Source organism: Sylvia atricapilla, chromosome 5 (assembly GCF_009819655.1).
Source record: "Sylvia atricapilla isolate bSylAtr1 chromosome 5, bSylAtr1.pri, whole genome shotgun sequence".
Taxonomy (NCBI): domain Eukaryota; kingdom Metazoa; phylum Chordata; class Aves; order Passeriformes; family Sylviidae; genus Sylvia; species Sylvia atricapilla.
Window position 1 is genome coordinate 61,321,110 of NC_089144.1, and position 17,732 is coordinate 61,338,841.

At 39.2% G+C, this 17,732-nt stretch overlaps 1 protein-coding gene across 4 annotated transcripts in view; it reads left to right on the top strand.

Annotated features, from left to right (window-relative positions):
• DGKI (diacylglycerol kinase iota) overlaps window positions 1-17,732 on the top strand; it is a 195,912-nt gene that overhangs the window by 112,183 nt on the left and 65,997 nt on the right. For all 4 annotated transcript variants that reach the window (XM_066319716.1, XM_066319717.1, XM_066319719.1 and 1 more), the window contains 6 exons: window positions 149-227; window positions 4,201-4,256; window positions 5,095-5,157; window positions 5,387-5,460; window positions 6,792-6,903; window positions 9,156-9,355. In XM_066319716.1, coding sequence (XP_066175813.1) covers window positions 149-227; window positions 4,201-4,256; window positions 5,095-5,157; window positions 5,387-5,460; window positions 6,792-6,903; window positions 9,156-9,355 — 584 coding nt within the window. The remainder of the gene's footprint in view (window positions 1-148; window positions 228-4,200; window positions 4,257-5,094; window positions 5,158-5,386; window positions 5,461-6,791; window positions 6,904-9,155; window positions 9,356-17,732) is intronic.

The following is a 17,732-nucleotide window of genomic DNA, read 5'->3' on the forward strand; positions in this document are numbered from 1 at the left end:
CAACCTTCTGCTAACATTTCCCTGATATGTTCCACTTTGTTCTTAGTAGGTTTCCATGATGAGCCAAGTTTAAATAGTTAAACCCTGGTGTGTCGAGAAATGTTCCATTCATGTTGTTTTTATGTTTCTTTTTATTATCTAATTACAGCTTCCCCTCAATGTCTTCAATAATTACTTCAGTCTTGGATTTGATGCACATGTTACGCTGGAGTTCCATGAATCCAGAGGTAACAGGAACTTTTTATTTACTTAGGCTTGTGGATTGACAGGTTTTTTATTAATTAGAAGTAGAGTTGGATTTAACATCCTGTTCTGCTAATTCAGAAGTAAAGCTGAAACATAAAACCTTAAGACACATACAAGAAGAAAAAGTGATTGTATCATGAGTTTCCAAGGGACTTCATGATTAAAAAATGAAAAAAAAAGAACAAAGAAGACTTTAATGTGTTGGAGGAAAAGGGCTAAAAGGGAAACTTTCCAAAGTGCTAGATCTTATAAAGGAGATTATATATAAGTCAGGTGTGGAAGTGGAGGGAAGAGAAGAGTCAGAAGACTGGAAGTGGTAGGAATATAATTGTGATCTCAAACTGAACAGGTGTTACCTATGGATCAGCATACCTTAACATCCCTGGGCTAGGTACAGTCCCAGAGTGTCTCTGTGCAAGTTAAAGGGTTTAATGTCCACACAAGTGTCAGGAATTTAAACAGTTGTAGCACCTTGTCTGTCCCTTGCCAGCTGCAGTAATGACACCCTGTACAGACTGACATTGGCTCAAGGACTGATATGAACAGCTTTGCAATGATACAAACAGCTCTGTTTGTATGGTTTAGGCAGGTGTATTTGTAGAAACAAACCTTTGCCCAAGTGTCTACCTGCAGCTTTTGGGCATTCCAGCTTCATGGGCAGGTATTTCTTCTGAAACACAGCCTTTCTTATATTCACTGTCATACTATTAGAGTGTCATTTCAAGATGAAAAGATAGCACTTTAATGCCAGGCTAAATAAAGAGCAGGGTACATGATGGAATGAGCTAATGCATATTTTATGATGTTTAAGACCGCTTCAAGCTTTAGGAATAATAATGAGGGGCCACAAAAGGGCACAGGAATGAAATTATGACAGCTGTATGCATTTTTTTTATGAGTGCATATCACTCTGCATTGCTAATGTGACTGTGAATATACAGTATAGATTAAATGCATGCCTACTTTCTCATTTAATGGAGGCATTATTTAATAATGAAGTTATGGAGCCCTATAAAGAATGAATGTTATTCCAGACATGCCAATGTTTTAAAAATTTACATGGGTGAAAAAGCACTTGGCAGAACAATCTGGGTGTCTGAGTATGTATGGCCAGGAGAGCTTCTTTTACCACAAGTCTTCACTGCTGGTGTCGTCCTTGTCTTCTCAAATGCTAAAATATATTAAGTGAATTCTACATATTTTAGAAGATGAAAGCTTGTAGCCTTGGAGATGTTGCTGGAGTGTGGGCTGTATTGTTTTTCACATGGAATTGGGGTTGTTCCACCTAGAGAAGAAAAGGTTCCTGGGAGGACTTATAGCCTTCAATACTTGAGGGGGATTTATCAGAAAAATGGGTCCTGTTTCAATAGGACAAGAGATAATGGTTTTAAGCAAAAAGAGTGTATATTTGGACTAGATATAAAAAATTTTTTAACAATGAAGGCAGTAAAACACTGCCACAGGTTTCCCAGAGAGGTGGTGGATGCCTCATCCCTGGAAACATTGAAAGCTGAGTTAAAAGAGGCTCTGAGCAACCCGATCTAGGTGAAGATGTCCCTGCCCATTGCAGGGGGGTGGACTAGATGGACTTTAAAGGCTTCTTCCAATCCAAAGCATCCTGTGGCTCAGTGAATTAAACAATGCAAAGCAGATTATGATCTTATTTACCACTGATTACAATCCAGAGAAATTCTTAGCAATGGTAGCGAAATGTGAAGTAATTGCACAGCTATAGTATTTGTGCTATTGAGGTAAGCATTTCCTTATGTGGAACTATTGTAATCACATGTAGTATTAAAACAAATTAATATCGTGCCTGCAAACCAAAACAAGAAAAATTGGTATGAGCTCTCAGCCTAGCAGGACACTTTTTGCAGTGGAGATTGGTCAGCTGTTATATTTAGAATAAGCAGTGATTGCAGTGTCTCAGAAGAACCTATATATTAATGTGGCCTTTTCCATGGCAACCTCTACACTTTTCTTGCGACTAATCAGATTGAGGCTGAGTGTTGGATCCAAGTCTAATGTATTTAGCTCTGCTTCTTTGGGAAGTGTTCTGGATAGTGGCTCTTTCCAACTTCCTCCATTGGTATCCTTATAGTTTGGTAGAGCATGGAAGATGCAATTTACTTTATCCCCACTGACATGCTGTTTGATCCCTCAGCTGTGCAGGACTGTTCATTTGCAGGGAACTCCCCCACTGCACACACAGAGTCTAATACATTTCATTTTCTACTTCCTTGATGGTTTAGGAATGGTGAGGGTGGAGTGAGCCTCATATACGCACTCAATAATTTACTTCTACAATCGAAGTTATGCTCTAATCAACTTAAAGCTCTATTTTAGAGCACAGAGTCCTTCCTCTGCTCGTCTGTGTTGGCAGAAATAGAACCAGCATGTTGAGGTACTGCTGAGTCCCTGACCTCAGAAAGGTTCCTTTCCTGTTCTAAGCTGGGGCTTTAGTTATTGGGAGTATTTCTTTATTACTATAAACAAAATATATTTTGTTATTGGGAGTTTTATTATAAATAAAATATATTTAGTTATTGGGAGTTTTTGGGAGTATTATTGTGATGCCTGCTGTCTGGAACCATTGGGGACACTGACATGACAGAATGGGCAGCATGGGCACTAAACCTTCAGAAGCCTTCTGCTGCTTAGCATGTGATGTTGAGACTCTCTGCAAAGAGAGTGAGCTCAGTGAGATGAGATTGACTTACACAATTAAATTCATTGTCTGAAGTGGAAGTGACCACGACTGAGTTGGAGTCACTTGTGACACAAAACCTGATACAGTAACTGAGCCAACAAACAAATAATTCTTACAAAATGGGGCTGTATTTTGTGAGATGTAGTGGCTTTCAAGAGAACTAGAAGTATTGCTTTAAGTGGTCGTTTGAGAGGTAATTTGGATGTGTCCACAGTAATGTGATGCTTTAGCCAGGAGGACTGCCTTGGTAGTTTGATATGAACCAGGGTGAGCAGTTGGCACTAACACTGAATGCAGGGTCAGAAGGGCTGCTTCTGGAATCTCTAGATGCCACAAACAAGGAAAGCAGTTTCCAAGCAGGCTCAAGGATAAACTGTATTCTGGAAAACGTGCCTTATATTGAGAGATTAAGGGAACTCCATTTAGCTTACTGGAAAGAAGGTTAAGAGGCAATTTAATCACTGCCTATAAGTATTTACTCAAGTGGAGGATATCTCATAGTTGAAGGCTCTTTAATCTCACAGAGAGGCATAACAAGATTTAGCAGTTAGCAGTTGAAGACTGAAAATTTCAAGATTGGAAAACCTCACACTTCTATTAGCAGTGAGAATAATTAACCATTAGACATACATTACTAGAGTTAAAATTCTCCATCACTTGAGGAGCCTAATCAAAATGAAACAACTTTCTAAATGGATTTTAGAGCAACAAATTCTTTTTCTCCCTTTTTTTTTCTTTCTGGCAGAAATCTTTGGGTAGAAATGTCTATTCCTTAGTAACTCTTTAACACATCAGAATTTAGAAGCTGTTTCATCTTGTAATTTACTAATGCTTTACTTCTGGTTCAAAGCATGGGTTATTGTTTCATAAATTTCTAATAAATCTTATGGATTTGTTCTCCATTGTTAGAAACAAAAGTCTTACAAATTCTATTGAGGGATCGTAAGATGAATAGTCTGAGAGGTATTAAATTAACTGATTGAATTCTTGTTATCTCTTTGCCCATGTTGCCCTCTATTTCCCACTCTGTAGAAGAAAAGGGAAGGATTCAGTATCAATGTTTGGAATCTGATTACAGAGCAAGGCACAGATGAGAGACTCACACATGGAAAACATATTTATGTTAATATTTTCTATGAATGATACACTGAAAGCACTGTAGTGCTGGCAGGGAATATGAAGGTATAATGAAGTCTCCTTGTTTCATTTGAGTGTTCATACTTTTATTTTTCATCCTTTCACAGAAGCAAATCCAGAGAAATTCAACAGCCGATTTAGAAATAAAATGTTTTATGCAGGGGTAAGTACAGATTTGTCTTACAGAATGATGTTAACTTAGTTGCTTGAATGTCTTCTTAATTACCTTCCCCCTCACTTTCTCACATCCGGAGCTCATGCCAGTTCATTCTGCCTGTTACAATTTCAAGTGCACACGTGTTCTTTCTGGCAGTGCCACACACAGGAGTCTGTAGAAAAGAGCCTGTGGTAGTGTTATCATACAGAGAAAAGTGCCAGCCCTTTGGACACAGTCCTGGTCATACCTTGGTCCCTCTGCTTCTGGCTCATGAGCTTCTCAAGACAATGCTCTGCCTCTGTCAGGGTTTGGAACTGCATCGATACTGACTTTCCTAGAGGAATTCCCAAAGTTATGGCCTGTATCTTAGTAGCTTTGTGGAGCAGTATTGGATCATGGGGAGTGCAGAGCACAAATCAGATATTTGGAGTGATGAATATGCACATGTAGTTGCCCGCATTTGCATTCAGGAGGCAAGTGGGCAATGCTTTATTCTAAAGCCATTAAGAGCAAATTCCAGTTTGATAATGAATGACATATAACGTATTTCTGGATGATGACACCCACTGTATCCATGTGCCTTAAACATGGAAACAAGTATGTCAGCAAGAGTTTGTGCTTAATGGTCCAGGATACCATTGCATTTGGGTGTCCAAGGACTTTTTTTCAGTTAAGATCTCAAAAGGAGAAGTGTCACAATTTAAAACAATAAAATCAAATCATATCTTCTGTGAGAGTATGACCTAAGGATGGCATTTTGGCGATTAGCTTTGTGGAGGGATAAGAACTGAGGAAAAAAATAGAGAGGAAGTGTTGACAATTCCTGCACTTATTTCTGTTGCAGGCAGCCTTTACAGACTTTCTGCAAAGAAGCTCAAGAGATTTATCCAAGCATGTTAAAGTTGTGGTAAGTATAAGAAATTGTGTCATAGTATTCTGGGAAGGGGGTGGACGTGGAGGTTTGGAGAGAGAGTGAGGTGAGAGTTTAATGGCTCTGTTACTTTTCAGTTTTGAGCATGACATTTGCAACACATTCCAAGGAAAATCTTGGGAAAGTTGTTACAAAGCAGCAACACTTCTCTTGTCTGTGGCTCCATTCAGCAATTTCTCTGTGCTCTGTCACTTTGGCTTTGTAGTGTGATGGTACAGACCTGACTCCAAAGATCCAGGAGCTGAAGTTCCAGTGTATAGTGTTTTTAAACATACCCAGGTAAGCTCAAGACAGATTCTTGAAGATACACAAGAAAAATAACAATAGTTTTCAAACGATCCCTACCAATTGTTGTAGGCTGGGTGAATGTGCAGGAAGCATTTTACCTCTGAGTTACCTTGTTGAGAGCTGGCTGCTTATAATGCTGATAGTGAGCTATGCAGAATGGCATCAGAGTGCTACAGGGTGTAGCAAACCCATTTTTTGAAAGTTGAAAATCCCAACACAGCAGAGGTGCTTAACAAACACACTTTGAAAAGCTTTGCATGTAACCTGCAAACAAGTTGGTGGAGAGAGATGGATACTTGGTCTTCTGCTTAATTAGAATCAAAGTGTGAAGAAAAGGAAAGGGGGAGGATAAATATTTTACCAGTTAAGGAATACAAAACTGCTGAAAGAAATCATAGTTTTTAACATGTTACAAAGTGTCCTTAATAAAAATATAGCTGAATTATCGAAAATTGTTAATCTCCTGCTCTCTAGAAAGTTGTCTCTAAACTTAATTTGGTTGTGCATTTCTATCAGTAAAAAGCTTTTAAGCACCACCCCAATATATGTATATTTATAAATTATATACACATACCTCTATACTAGTATTACAAGCAATATAAAGCATGCACAAATATGAATTAAGAAAGAATGTCATAAAGATGAAACAAACACTTATTTTAGTGTTTGTTTTTAATGTTTGCTTTCTTATTGAAGGTAAAAGGGATATTTTTCTTCATACACTCTAATTGTCTTGTCAGTTGTGGATTTTTCTAGCTTGCACCCCACTTTGGAGACCACTGCTTTAGACAACATCCTACTTTGCTCCACAGACAGTCCCAAGCACTTAATCTTTTGAGTCTTGCATTGCAAGCTTCTACTTTGTGTCACCTATCCAAAGTTCCCCCTTCTATCACTTTTTTGATCACTTTTACATCCATTCTTTGATGGTAGAGAAGAGAGATGCCACAGCTGTGTCTGTTCCTGCTTCTTATGTCTCCCTGCCTCCTCAAACTACGCAACATTTTGCATTCCTTGTGCTGTTAGAACTGCTGAGCTAGCAGGGAGAGAGGAAAGAGGGGCAACACAGCTTTATGGCTCAACAGCTCACCAGCAGGAACCAAAGCAAATAGGGAGAAAAGAGTGCTGCTGCTCTATGACCTATTTCCTGGTGTTTCCCCATTTTCCTCTCAGTGAGGAGCCTGATAAAGTTTATAAAGGTGGATACATTTGAGGTTGCTGTATCAGCCGGGGAACAAAAAGAACAGGCTAAAACCTACTTAGTCAGGACCCACCAGGACAAACTGCTCTCTCCAAGAGGCTCTCCAAACCTCTCTCTGCAGGTATTGTGCCGGCACAATGCCCTGGGGGAACCCTGGTGACCACAGAGACTTTGAGCCGCAGCGCCATGACGATGGCTACATTGAAGTCATTGGGTTCACCATGGCCTCGCTGGTGAGTGCACGGGGCTGCTGCCAGCCCCTCTGGGGACCCTCTGGGCAGCACTGCAGAGGGCAAAATGCCCCCTGCCACTGGGAAATGTGCCTCCCACAGTCGGATAAGGCCAAAGCCTGCTCTGCTGTTCAATGGTAGAGTCAACTTATCTAAAAAGAGAAGTGCAATTTAATAATAAAAAGAGTACTGCTTTTTATGGCTGATTTGCATGTGTAGTGCTCCAAAGCTAGATGGCAAGATTACAGTAAGAACAGTACGGTAAGAGCAGGAAGTCATGATTTTACTGTGGGAATGTTCTACGATCAAATAAATACTATTTTTAATTTTTTTATATTTCAATCAATGGCAATAAAGTCTATTTTTAGGTATAGCTGGTATATAAATATAAAATATTGTATAAAGTTTTATGGACATACAATTTCTGTATGCTCACCAAAAATCTTGTGAAACTTCAGTAATAACTGTGGAAAACTGTATTAGTATTCCTTGCATGAATTTTATCTCTCCTTTTTATTCTGCTAGGAAGAGGAAATTCAGCCAACAGTAATTTTAATTTATCAGTGCACTTTCTCTCCATGCTGTCCTTAACGTGAACTAAAACTGAGTTACCATAAAAGCAATCTCACTGTAAATACACTGATATGGCAGTGATCAAACACTGTGACAAGTGTCTTCAGGGGGTGGTTAAATGAAGCCAGCACTGACAATTATCCCTATGGTAGCACCAACCTACCTAAGGCACTGCAGCTTGGACTTAGTGTAGCCAGCTGAAGGCCCATAACTGGACTTCCTGGCAAGTTTTTTTAGCTCACACTTACCTCCACACCTGTAGGCCTTTGTGGCTGCTGTCTCATGTAAACTAGTTTAAAAGAAAGATAGGTAATCCTGTTTTATTGTGGGACGTGCCCTCAGTCCCTATCACTTTCAATAAATACCCACGATAATGGTGTTTGCTTCCTTAACGAGAAATCCAGGCAAATCTAATCCTCAAAGTAAGCAAAAGGCAGTCTTGGTCAGTCTTTCCTTTAAACGTTTGTCTGGGTTAAGAATACTTTCCTGGTACAAACTGACAGTTTTCAGTCAGAAGAGTTTTTTTGTGTTTGCCACTAACACAGTTCTAGTCAATGGAAGTGGTTAGGCAGATCTCAAAAGTTACCAACAATTTCAGTTGTGGCTGAATTTAAGCAGTAGGGCCCTTTGAGCTGCTGTTTCTCTTTAAAGAAAGCCTAGTTGAGAACTGAGGGTTTACAGGTGTTCTTTGGTTGTGATGCTGAAGAACAGTTGTAACCCTAGACTGTGTTGATACAATCCTAACTTGCCTTGTATGTCTCTCAGATGTGGTTGTTGTACCTAAGTGGGTCTGTGAAACCAAGGCAAAGAACTACCTTATAAAAAGCTTTATTATATTATTGATCATATTGTCAATTGATCCATAATATTAAGTGCACAGGCCTTGACTTGTGTTTAGATTGCTCTCTCTGCACTGCATTAATACGAGATTTTTTTTTCTGCATCTGAGAGATGAGAGTTAATTGTCACATAACAGTCATATTCATTAAAAAATTCATTTCTGCCCAAAAATGTCTGCCTAGAACTTGACTTGCCTAGGTCTGCTTATTGTCTTCCTTACTTAATTTCTTTGAACTGAATTCTTAAACATGATATTTAATTGTTTTAACAAGGTCCTTCTGTTTGCTCTTTTCAGCCTGTCTAATGTCGAGGTTGACTTGATGTGTAAGCTTTCACAACAAAAAATTTGAATTTATCTGATTCACATTAAGGGCTGTTCTGTTCAGGAAGGGGAAATAATTTTTCTGTCTCTCACATGAATCTAATTAGGGATGTTGTTTTAAAAAGCAAATAATTATTAGCACTACTGTTATTGTGAAAACAAACCAACCAAAACAAATTGAAAGCTTTAGGAATGAACACAGTTAGTAATTTGTGTGCACATGTGTTGTGTGCACATGTTTATATAGATGATGAGTCCTATAATGCATGTGGTTAGATATCTGCTCTTTGCCCACCATTTTTCCTTATGAAATTTTAAGTATTGCTTTGCAGTTTTGGGGTGAAACCACTTTCATTGTGCTCTTTAAGAAAAGCTGAGGTATGGAGTAATGGATGCTATCAGCAAAGCAGCGTTTTGGATTCGTTAGCTGCCTCAGCTATCTCTGTTCTGAGGTCTCTTTTCTTTTCCCTGCTTGGTGTGTTGTTTGTGTCTTTTTTGTTTGTTTGTTTGCTTCTTGCAGGCTGCTCTCCAGGTGGGTGGTCACGGAGAGAGGTTGCACCAGTGCCGGGAGGTGACGCTCCTGACGTACAAGTCTATCCCCATGCAAGTGGACGGTGAACCCTGCCGCCTGGCTCCCTCCCTCATCCGCATCTCCCTGAGGAACCAAGCCAACATGGTGCAGAAAAGCAAGAGGAGAACGTCTATGCCTTTGCTGAATGAGTGAGTTGCACATGTGCATGTCCTAACGGCGGGAGGCCCGTGTGGGGCAGCATATTCCCTCATGGATTTTTGCATGTACTGGACTTGCAGCGCATTTGAAAAATAAATTTTAAAAAAAATCACATCTTCTGAAGTCCCTTTTCACTCTATTGTAAATACTTATCTAACTTTCTTTTACTCTTTATCTTCTGAGTTACCCCTGTCTTGCTTTCAGACTGGTGTTCTATCTTTTTTATGTATTTATTTATTTAGAGAGGTTTCTGCAGGCTTGGCAGTGTGCCCCTTGGCTTCTGATGGTTTTGCATATGTATGCCATTTGCCCTTGAAGTTTTTTTGATTTAGTTTCTCAGCTTTATTGATCTGCTTTTTAAGCTGCATTGAAGACCCCATAAGAAATTGCCACAATCAAGAACTAATCAGGACATATTTCAGTCTCTGTGCTGAGCACATGGTGCCTGGCAGAGTTTATGGAGAAAGATTTGAATGTCCTGAAAGAACTGTTTGTACTTTGCAGGAAATCCTTCTCCACTATAGAAACTCAAATGAGAAATGAGTATTGTAAATACGACTATAGAAAAGCTAAGAGGATTTGAAACTAGTAGCTTGTGAAGACGAAAACACAGGACTAACATTCCTTATCATGATTAAACTTTATTTACAAGCACTGTAGATATATTTTAATCAGAAGAAAACTAAATAGTCAAATTTTGACCTATGAAAATGGCCATCCAATAATTTAGATTATTTTGTAGAGGGTATTATTGTATTCCCTGTATAGGTCTTTATTGCTGCTAAAATGAGTGATGCAAGGGACTTTGCTGTTTTTCATCAAGTATTCTAAACGTGAAGCAGAGCAGTCAGTCCCTTATCCAAAGATACTGAACTAATGGCCTAAAGTTATTAAGGATCCACCTTTAATTCAAACGCTCAAGCACTGAGGCTTTAATATTTCTGGGGAAATGGGTGAGGAATTTTGATGTTGCACTTGTAATGGTAAGGCAAGTTCTGTGAAGAGATGTAATACCTTTCAGTAGACTAACCCATATAACTGGAAAAAAAGGACAAGGTCTTAGGCATACTTTGCTCTTCAGCTGTCTTAAAAGCTGTCTCCCTTACAGCTATATATCTAGAGAAAGATACTGCTCTGCTTCAAACTTTGACTGCAGCCCTTAAGAGTTTTTTGTCATCCCCTGGCTCTCAATCTATTAACGTAATCAAATCCACCCTAATTACATTCAACATGTTCCTGTTCAATTTAGCACTCTGTTCTCTTACTGAGACTAATGCTTTAAGTTGCAGTAGAAGCCCATTTCTCTCAAGTGCAATTTCTATTTGCCTGGAAAACACATAAGGTGTACTCATCTTTCTTGAGCAGAGAATAACAGGCTCTTAACTATGGGCAGCAGTGCCCAGTTTCACCCAACCATAACTCCTCAATCATTAATGAAAGCTAGAATGAAGCAAAGGGCAATCCTGGGACATCTTTTTCCACACTGAAGGAGACTAATGCAAATGTAAAAAGAGAATTCATGGTATTTCAAACTGACAATTAGCATGGTTAAGTTTGAATTTTTAGATCTGAATTTAAACTGTGGTAGGGAAATACAGATTTGTAGTATATGCCAATTGTCAAGGGAATATTATTCATGGTTTAGCTTGATTTAAATGTGCCATGGTACACTAAATTGCTGTCAAAGTCCTTTGATTTGGCTGAGGTATTTTTCTGCAGATCTGTGTCTTGGGAAAATGCAAATGATCTGTCAGGAACTGTAGTCTCAACTTCACATGTCAGAAGCTGTGTGTGTATATATTTACATCTATTTCTATATATATCTGTGTATGTACTTTGCTCTGAGGTGTTGAAAGGCAAGGAGAGAGGGCTTGAATCTTCTAAAAAAGTAAAAAAGTAAATCACTTGTTGACGCTTAAAATCTAGGAAGCATATTGTAAGAAGTTCATTCAGTATGATGCTGATTGGTAGTATGGCACAAGTGAAGGAATTTGTGATTAAATACGTTTATCTAGTTTTCTTAACTTGATCTCTAGGATATAACTCCTTATTCTGCTGGAATCTCCCAGAAAGCCTGGTATTGGATTGAACATGATAGATTGAGGGTTTTTTTAATGCCGATCATTTCAATGTTAGATGTGTGAGATAAGTCAGTGGGTCTGGAGCTGTCCTTAATTACTAGACAGCCCTTCTTGAGCTCCTTTCCAGGAAAGCAATTAGAAAATTATCTTGGACACATAAATGCAGAGTTGTTATTATTGTCAGCCTTGATATTATTGCCAGATAAGAAGTGGGAGTGAGTAGAAGACTTAATTTGAAGAAGCTTTATGCTGTTTCTGTATTTTTTTTTTGTCCTGATCCTCTTTTTTCTGTGCTTTTTTCTCCTTGAAACACTTGTTGGCTAAGTTCTCATTCCTGTTCTCCAGTATTGATCACAGTAGAATGTGAAAGAGACAACACATAGCTTGGTTTTCTGTGACCGAGCCAAGAATGTGGTTGTTGTGAGCTATACCAAAAGTTATGGGGAATAAGAAGAGAAACTGTGGTTCAGCCTTTCCAGGAATAATTTTCTGATTAGAAATGCCTGAACTATACTTCCCAGTAAGTTTGAGTTAACGACTACTTTCCGAATTGCAAAATGTATTTTGCTCTCACTAACTTTTAGTTTGGGTTGAGGAAGAGCATCCTGCATAATGGAAGAGAAAGAAGAGGGAAGAGCTTTTAGATAAACCACACCCAATATATTCAAGGAAAACAAAGTGATCACTTGAATATAAACTCTAAAGGTAAATTAATATTGGGAGTCACTATCTATAAAATGCAAGTTTCCCTAAAGTATGAGAAAGAGACATGGAAACAACAATTTGTGTTTGTGGATACAAAATCTCCAGTAAGAGTATTTTTTTTAAAACAGTAACTAGAGATGGTCAATCCTTGGAGACAATTCTGTCCCTCTGGATCTCAGCTTTGATGTTTGCATTTCTGGACCTGCTTCCAAAGTGTGTTGCTTTGAAATTTTTCAGTGCCTGTGGAAGAAATTCTGGGGTCCCTTGTCTTCCTTGTACACTTATGTGCTGAGCTTGTCACTGGTCCTCACCTGTGTCTTTAGAAAGCTCCTGTGTACCACACAGCAGAAATTTTCTCCATTTGCATGTCTTCAGTTGCTCTTGGCTTTCTAGTGTGAACTCAGAGCTCTGCATGTCCCTTCATTCAAGTTTTATGTGACACATTCCTTTTGTTTCTGTTTAAATGTTGTGTGTCTTTCTCTTTCTTTCTGTTTTTCTTCTCTTCCACTCCTCCTCTCTCTCTCTCACCTTTTTTACTTGTCTGTCCTCACTGTGTGCTGTTTTTCTCCTGGCCACTCATTTCCTGCTGCCACATAGTATCCATAAAGTGCAGTCTGCCGACCTGAGGAGAGTCTCGGCTCCCCCTGATTCCTTCACTGTGTGAGTATCCAGCTTTTTTCTATACTATGCATTCCACAGCCTTTTGTTATTACCCTGTGCGATTCAGCCAAGAGATGGGGCAGTAAAATCCAGGGGAAAATGGGAAGAGGGAGCTCAGATGACGGCATGACTGATGGGCACAGGATCTTGCCATGAAGGGCACAGTTCCACAGTAGTCAAGTAAGGTGAGGTGGTGTGGTGATGGTGACGAGGTTCAGCCATGAGCCAGCTCCCCAAACATCCATAGCAACTATAGTTGCAATCCCTAGTCTGAAGTTTAATGCCAGGCACCATTCCTGGAAAGAATTGAGACGAGATCTTTTCAATCCAACACAGGAGGTTTCCTCTGAACGTGAGGAAAATATGCTTTTTGTCGTATGGTTGACAGCACTGGCACAGATTGCCAAAAGAGGTTGTGGAATCTTCATCTAAAGTCATAATCAGACTCTGCCTGGACATGGTCCTGGACAGCCTGCTCTAGGTGGTCCTGCTTGAGCAGGGGTTTGCACCCCATGACCCTTAGAAGTCTCCTCCAGCTTCAACCATTCTGCTATTCTGTGAAATTTCAGAAAACTGCAAGTACTTTATTTGTTAATAAAAATTGTTATTTTGCAAATAAAGAAAGGTTTCCAGTTTGGTGTGCCTTTTCTGTGAGTCCTGTTTGCTGTATTCTACTGAAAAGCATAAAGTAATGAAACCAACTTGTCTCACCAATTTAGCATCTAAATCAGCATCCAGAATAAAGTTGAGGTAACCCTTATTTCTTACACAGAACATTGGCTGTGTGTCTAGGAGAATGAGTACTATTTCCAAGCACAGGGATATCCCTTGGAAAATGACCTCCAAGTTTTGATGCAGTTCATTTTAATGTCCCATTTGATATCAGCTGTCAGAAAAAAGCAGGGAGAGAAAGACTTGCAAGCCCCAAACTAATTTGAAAGTCAAGGATGTTCTGTATCTTAAAATCTGTAAAAATAGATTAAACATGCTGCTGACTGGGGCTGCAAATTAATGTGTCTGGCAAATTAAAATAAAAACCCATGAGGTAACAAAGAAATTTGATTTGGATTATGATGGCTTTGAGATTCAAATATTCCTTTGTTTTTTTGTTGAACAACATAGAAGCAGACTGAGTTTCAGTTAGTACTGAACAGCAGGGCACATCCTACTGAGACCTGGTGATGGATACAGCCTGTCTTAGATAAACGTCAGGATTTCTGCAGCAGGAGATGCATGGGAATTTGGGGCAGCCAATTTATTAGGCTCATATGGTCCTTTTTTTGCAGAGACTGTAGAACCATAGTGTATAAGTATTGCAAATGCTTATACAGGGTGTGTAAGTAAATACAAGTGTTGTATTTTTGAGGGCCTTTTAAAAGGAAGGTAAAAACTTGCATTTCCTGCTGGATGCTCAGAGATGAGAAGATGCACATGTGAGAGTACATTTGTCTTGTGTGGTTGATGCAAAGGAATGCTGAAAAAATTACCACTGGAAAATAAAATATTTACTTATGTAGGTCCTATGGTCTTTCTACAAGTGGAATAAATACTGTGGGTAGGATGTAATTATTTTTTCAATTACAAAATCTGTTTAAATGAAAATATAAATATCATCAAATATTACAGTATTGGTTAATACTGCTCCTTTATGGAGTTTGTGGTAAGGATTACAGCAGAGTATGTGTATAAAACCTGTGTGAATAAAAAAAAAAAAAAAAGGTAATAGAAGATAATGTTGTGTTTAGAGGTCCAAATTCCAAACAGAATAAACTTTCTCAGGCTGAATATAGTTACTGTCTGTAATGGAAGAGTCTAATAAAGAACAGTTAGGAGACAGGGTGCAAGGGAGAAAGCCGTAGAACATGAACTGTTCTCCAAATGCAGAGTTAAGGATGCAAATGCCCACAGATATCTTCTCCTTTCGTTCTGATACATGATTTACAGTGAATTGAGTCTCATTGTTTCTTCATCAGTTTTTTCTGTTTAACAAGTGGGTTTCTGAACGTGAAGCTGTCCTGTGTTCTCTGGCAGCCCAGAAAGCCAGCTGTACCCTGGGCTGCATCCAAAGCAGTGGGGCAAGCAGCTCCAGGGAGGCGATTCTGCCCCTCTCTTCTGCTCTTGTGAGACCTTACCTGCAGTGCTGCATCCAGCTTCAGGGTCTCCATCTCAGGAAGGATGTTGACCTGTTGGAGTGAGTTCAGTGGAGGGCCCCCAAGGCGACTGAAAGGACTGAGCACCTCTCCTATGAGGAAAGGCAGAAAGAATTGGGGTTGTTCAACCTGGAGAAGAGAAGGCTTTGGGGTAACTTAACTGTGGGCTTCCAGTACCTAAAGGGAGATTATAAGAAGTATGGACAGGGACCCCTTATAAGAGTATGTAATGACAAGTGGAATCATCTATAAAAGAGAGTAGATTTGGATTAGATATTAGGAAGAAATTCTTTATGGTGAGGTACAGGAACAGGTTGCCCAGAGAGGTTGTGGGTGCCCCATCCCTGGAGGTCCTCAAGGCCAGGTTGGATGTTACTTTGAACAACCTGGTCTTGCGAAAGGGGTCCCTGCCAAACATGGCAGGGGAGTTGGAACTGAGTAATCTTTAAGGTCCCTTCCAACCCCCCCCCCCCCCCCCCCCCCCCAATTCTATAATTCTGTTTAGAGGGATTATTTCATATGGAGAACCCACTGTGCTTGGAAGGTTAAAGAGTGAGAGAAGCACAGTTAGAAAGCAGGAGAAGAAATCAAGTACCAAGATTCTACTGGGAACTTCAGTATGTGTCTGTACTTTAAGTGTCTGTGTGGTTCTAGCCTCTACAAAGCCAAGTGTGTTTGCTGAAGCAATTATGAGATAAGAAAGTACCAAAGAATTTATTACAGTTGGGTTAACCTGGCCTATCTGGGAGAACACTTACGTCCTGGGTTGGGCTGTAACATGGCTAATTTTCTGCCCAGTGGCTGTACAGAGCTGTTCTTTGGATTTATGGCAAAAAATAATGCTTTGGCTGTTGCCAAGTAGTGTTTATCCCAGCTAAAGGACTTTTCAGTGTTTCACAATCTACTGCTGAGGAGCTGCACTCAAAGCTGGGAGGGAGTGAGGCCAGGTAAGCTGGCACAAACTGGCCAAAGGGATGTTTCACGCCAGAGAAGGTCATGCCCAGTGTGTAAACTGGAGGACTTACCTGGGAAGGGGTCTGACTGCTGTCTGGGGATATGCTGCATGGTGTGCAATTGTATTGTGCATCACTTTTTTCTCTCATGTTTATAACTCTCTCTCCCCCCCCAGTTATTATTATTACTATTATTACTATTATTACCATATTTATTATTATTTTATTCTTTAATGATTATTACTATACTATTTTGTTCTATCATGACATTCTAATCCCATCCATGAGGTTTACCTTTCATTCCAATGCTTCTCCTAACCAAGGGGCTGGTCCTTTGGCCCAGCATTCTATGACATGGCTGCTCATCTAGCTCAGATTCCCAAATGAAAGAAAAAAAAAAACTATGGTAGAGCTTATAATTTCAAGGGTTTTTTTTTTAATGTAAAGCTCTTAGCAAGAGCTGTACCTTAAAATAGTAGTGAACTTTTGTGAAGCACTGAAATTCGTCCATAGAAGAGACTGAATCTGCTGTGTTGTGGCAGTTCTTATGTTTTAAGTAGATAGATGGTGTCAGAAACTTATTTTTAATGTATCATTTCCAATCTCTGTCAACATGATCTTGAAAGTAAGGGGAATTAATTTTTCTCTTTTGGCTACAGCTTTCCTCTTTCCCATTGTTCTAAACACTGGAACTGTTAATTAATTTTTCATGTTTATTTCTTCTCTAGGAGATAGGTAATTCATTAATCATTCATTGTCACTGCAAACATCCCCTAAAAGACTGATTTTTTTATTCAAGTATTTTTTGTGTAGGGGGAAGTGGATTTCCTTTTCTGTTTACTGAATCGTGTTAAAATCTATGTGTAGGATGATGTAGGCTGTATTCTTGAAGATCTATCAGAAATTTGTCACTGCATTCTGTAGACTTGTTGGACTGTTTATTCTGATTATTCCTTTCTCTGTGGAGACATGAAGCATAAGAAATGGTTCACTGGGTCCATAAATAATTAATATAGGGAATGGGGTATTTATAATTTACGAGTCTGTCTTCCCAGCTGAATCGAGCTGGTGATGGCATGGCAGAAGCATAACTGGCTGCTGTGCAGGAGTGCCAGGCTTGAGCAGGACCCAAGCTTGCTCTGCCTGTGCTCTTCCCTGGGTGACTGGAGGCAGGAGCACATTTCCTAGGAAAACCAGATGTGCTCCAAGTGAGCTGTCTGGCATCCCCTCACTTGTTGCTGGATGATTAATAGGGGTGAGAGGAGGAAGTCATGACTTCATCAAAAGCCAAATGTGCTTTCTAGTTGAGAGATCTTGGAGAAGATTCATATTTAGGTTTGTGTTTAAATGAAATCATTATAAATAATAAACATGAACAAACAGAATGTTTTAGTTGACCCCAATCTTTAATTACATCCTCATGAGGCAAATGACATTTAAGATTTAATTCTGTGGATTGATGTGTTTGTGGAATGAGTTCGTAATTAGATTCTTTAGGAGGTAATGGACTTCATTCATCTGTACTTTCAAATACTTTTTGTTGACTATGTAATACACCATTTAAAAAAATAATTGGTAAGAGGTAAGTAATTTAAGTATTTTAGGTTGAATTAAGGTGCAGCAATCCCCCAAATTCATGAATAAATTGCTGCTTTATGTGGAAAGCTTTTTTTCCTCTTCTTGAGGTTGAGCAAGTTGCTTTACACAGCATTCAGAGACATCTATTTCTATTAATACTGTACTAATGTTTGTTTTCAGTGACATTCATCACCCTGTTATTTGCTTTTACATGGACACGCTTATGTATTTAATCTTTTT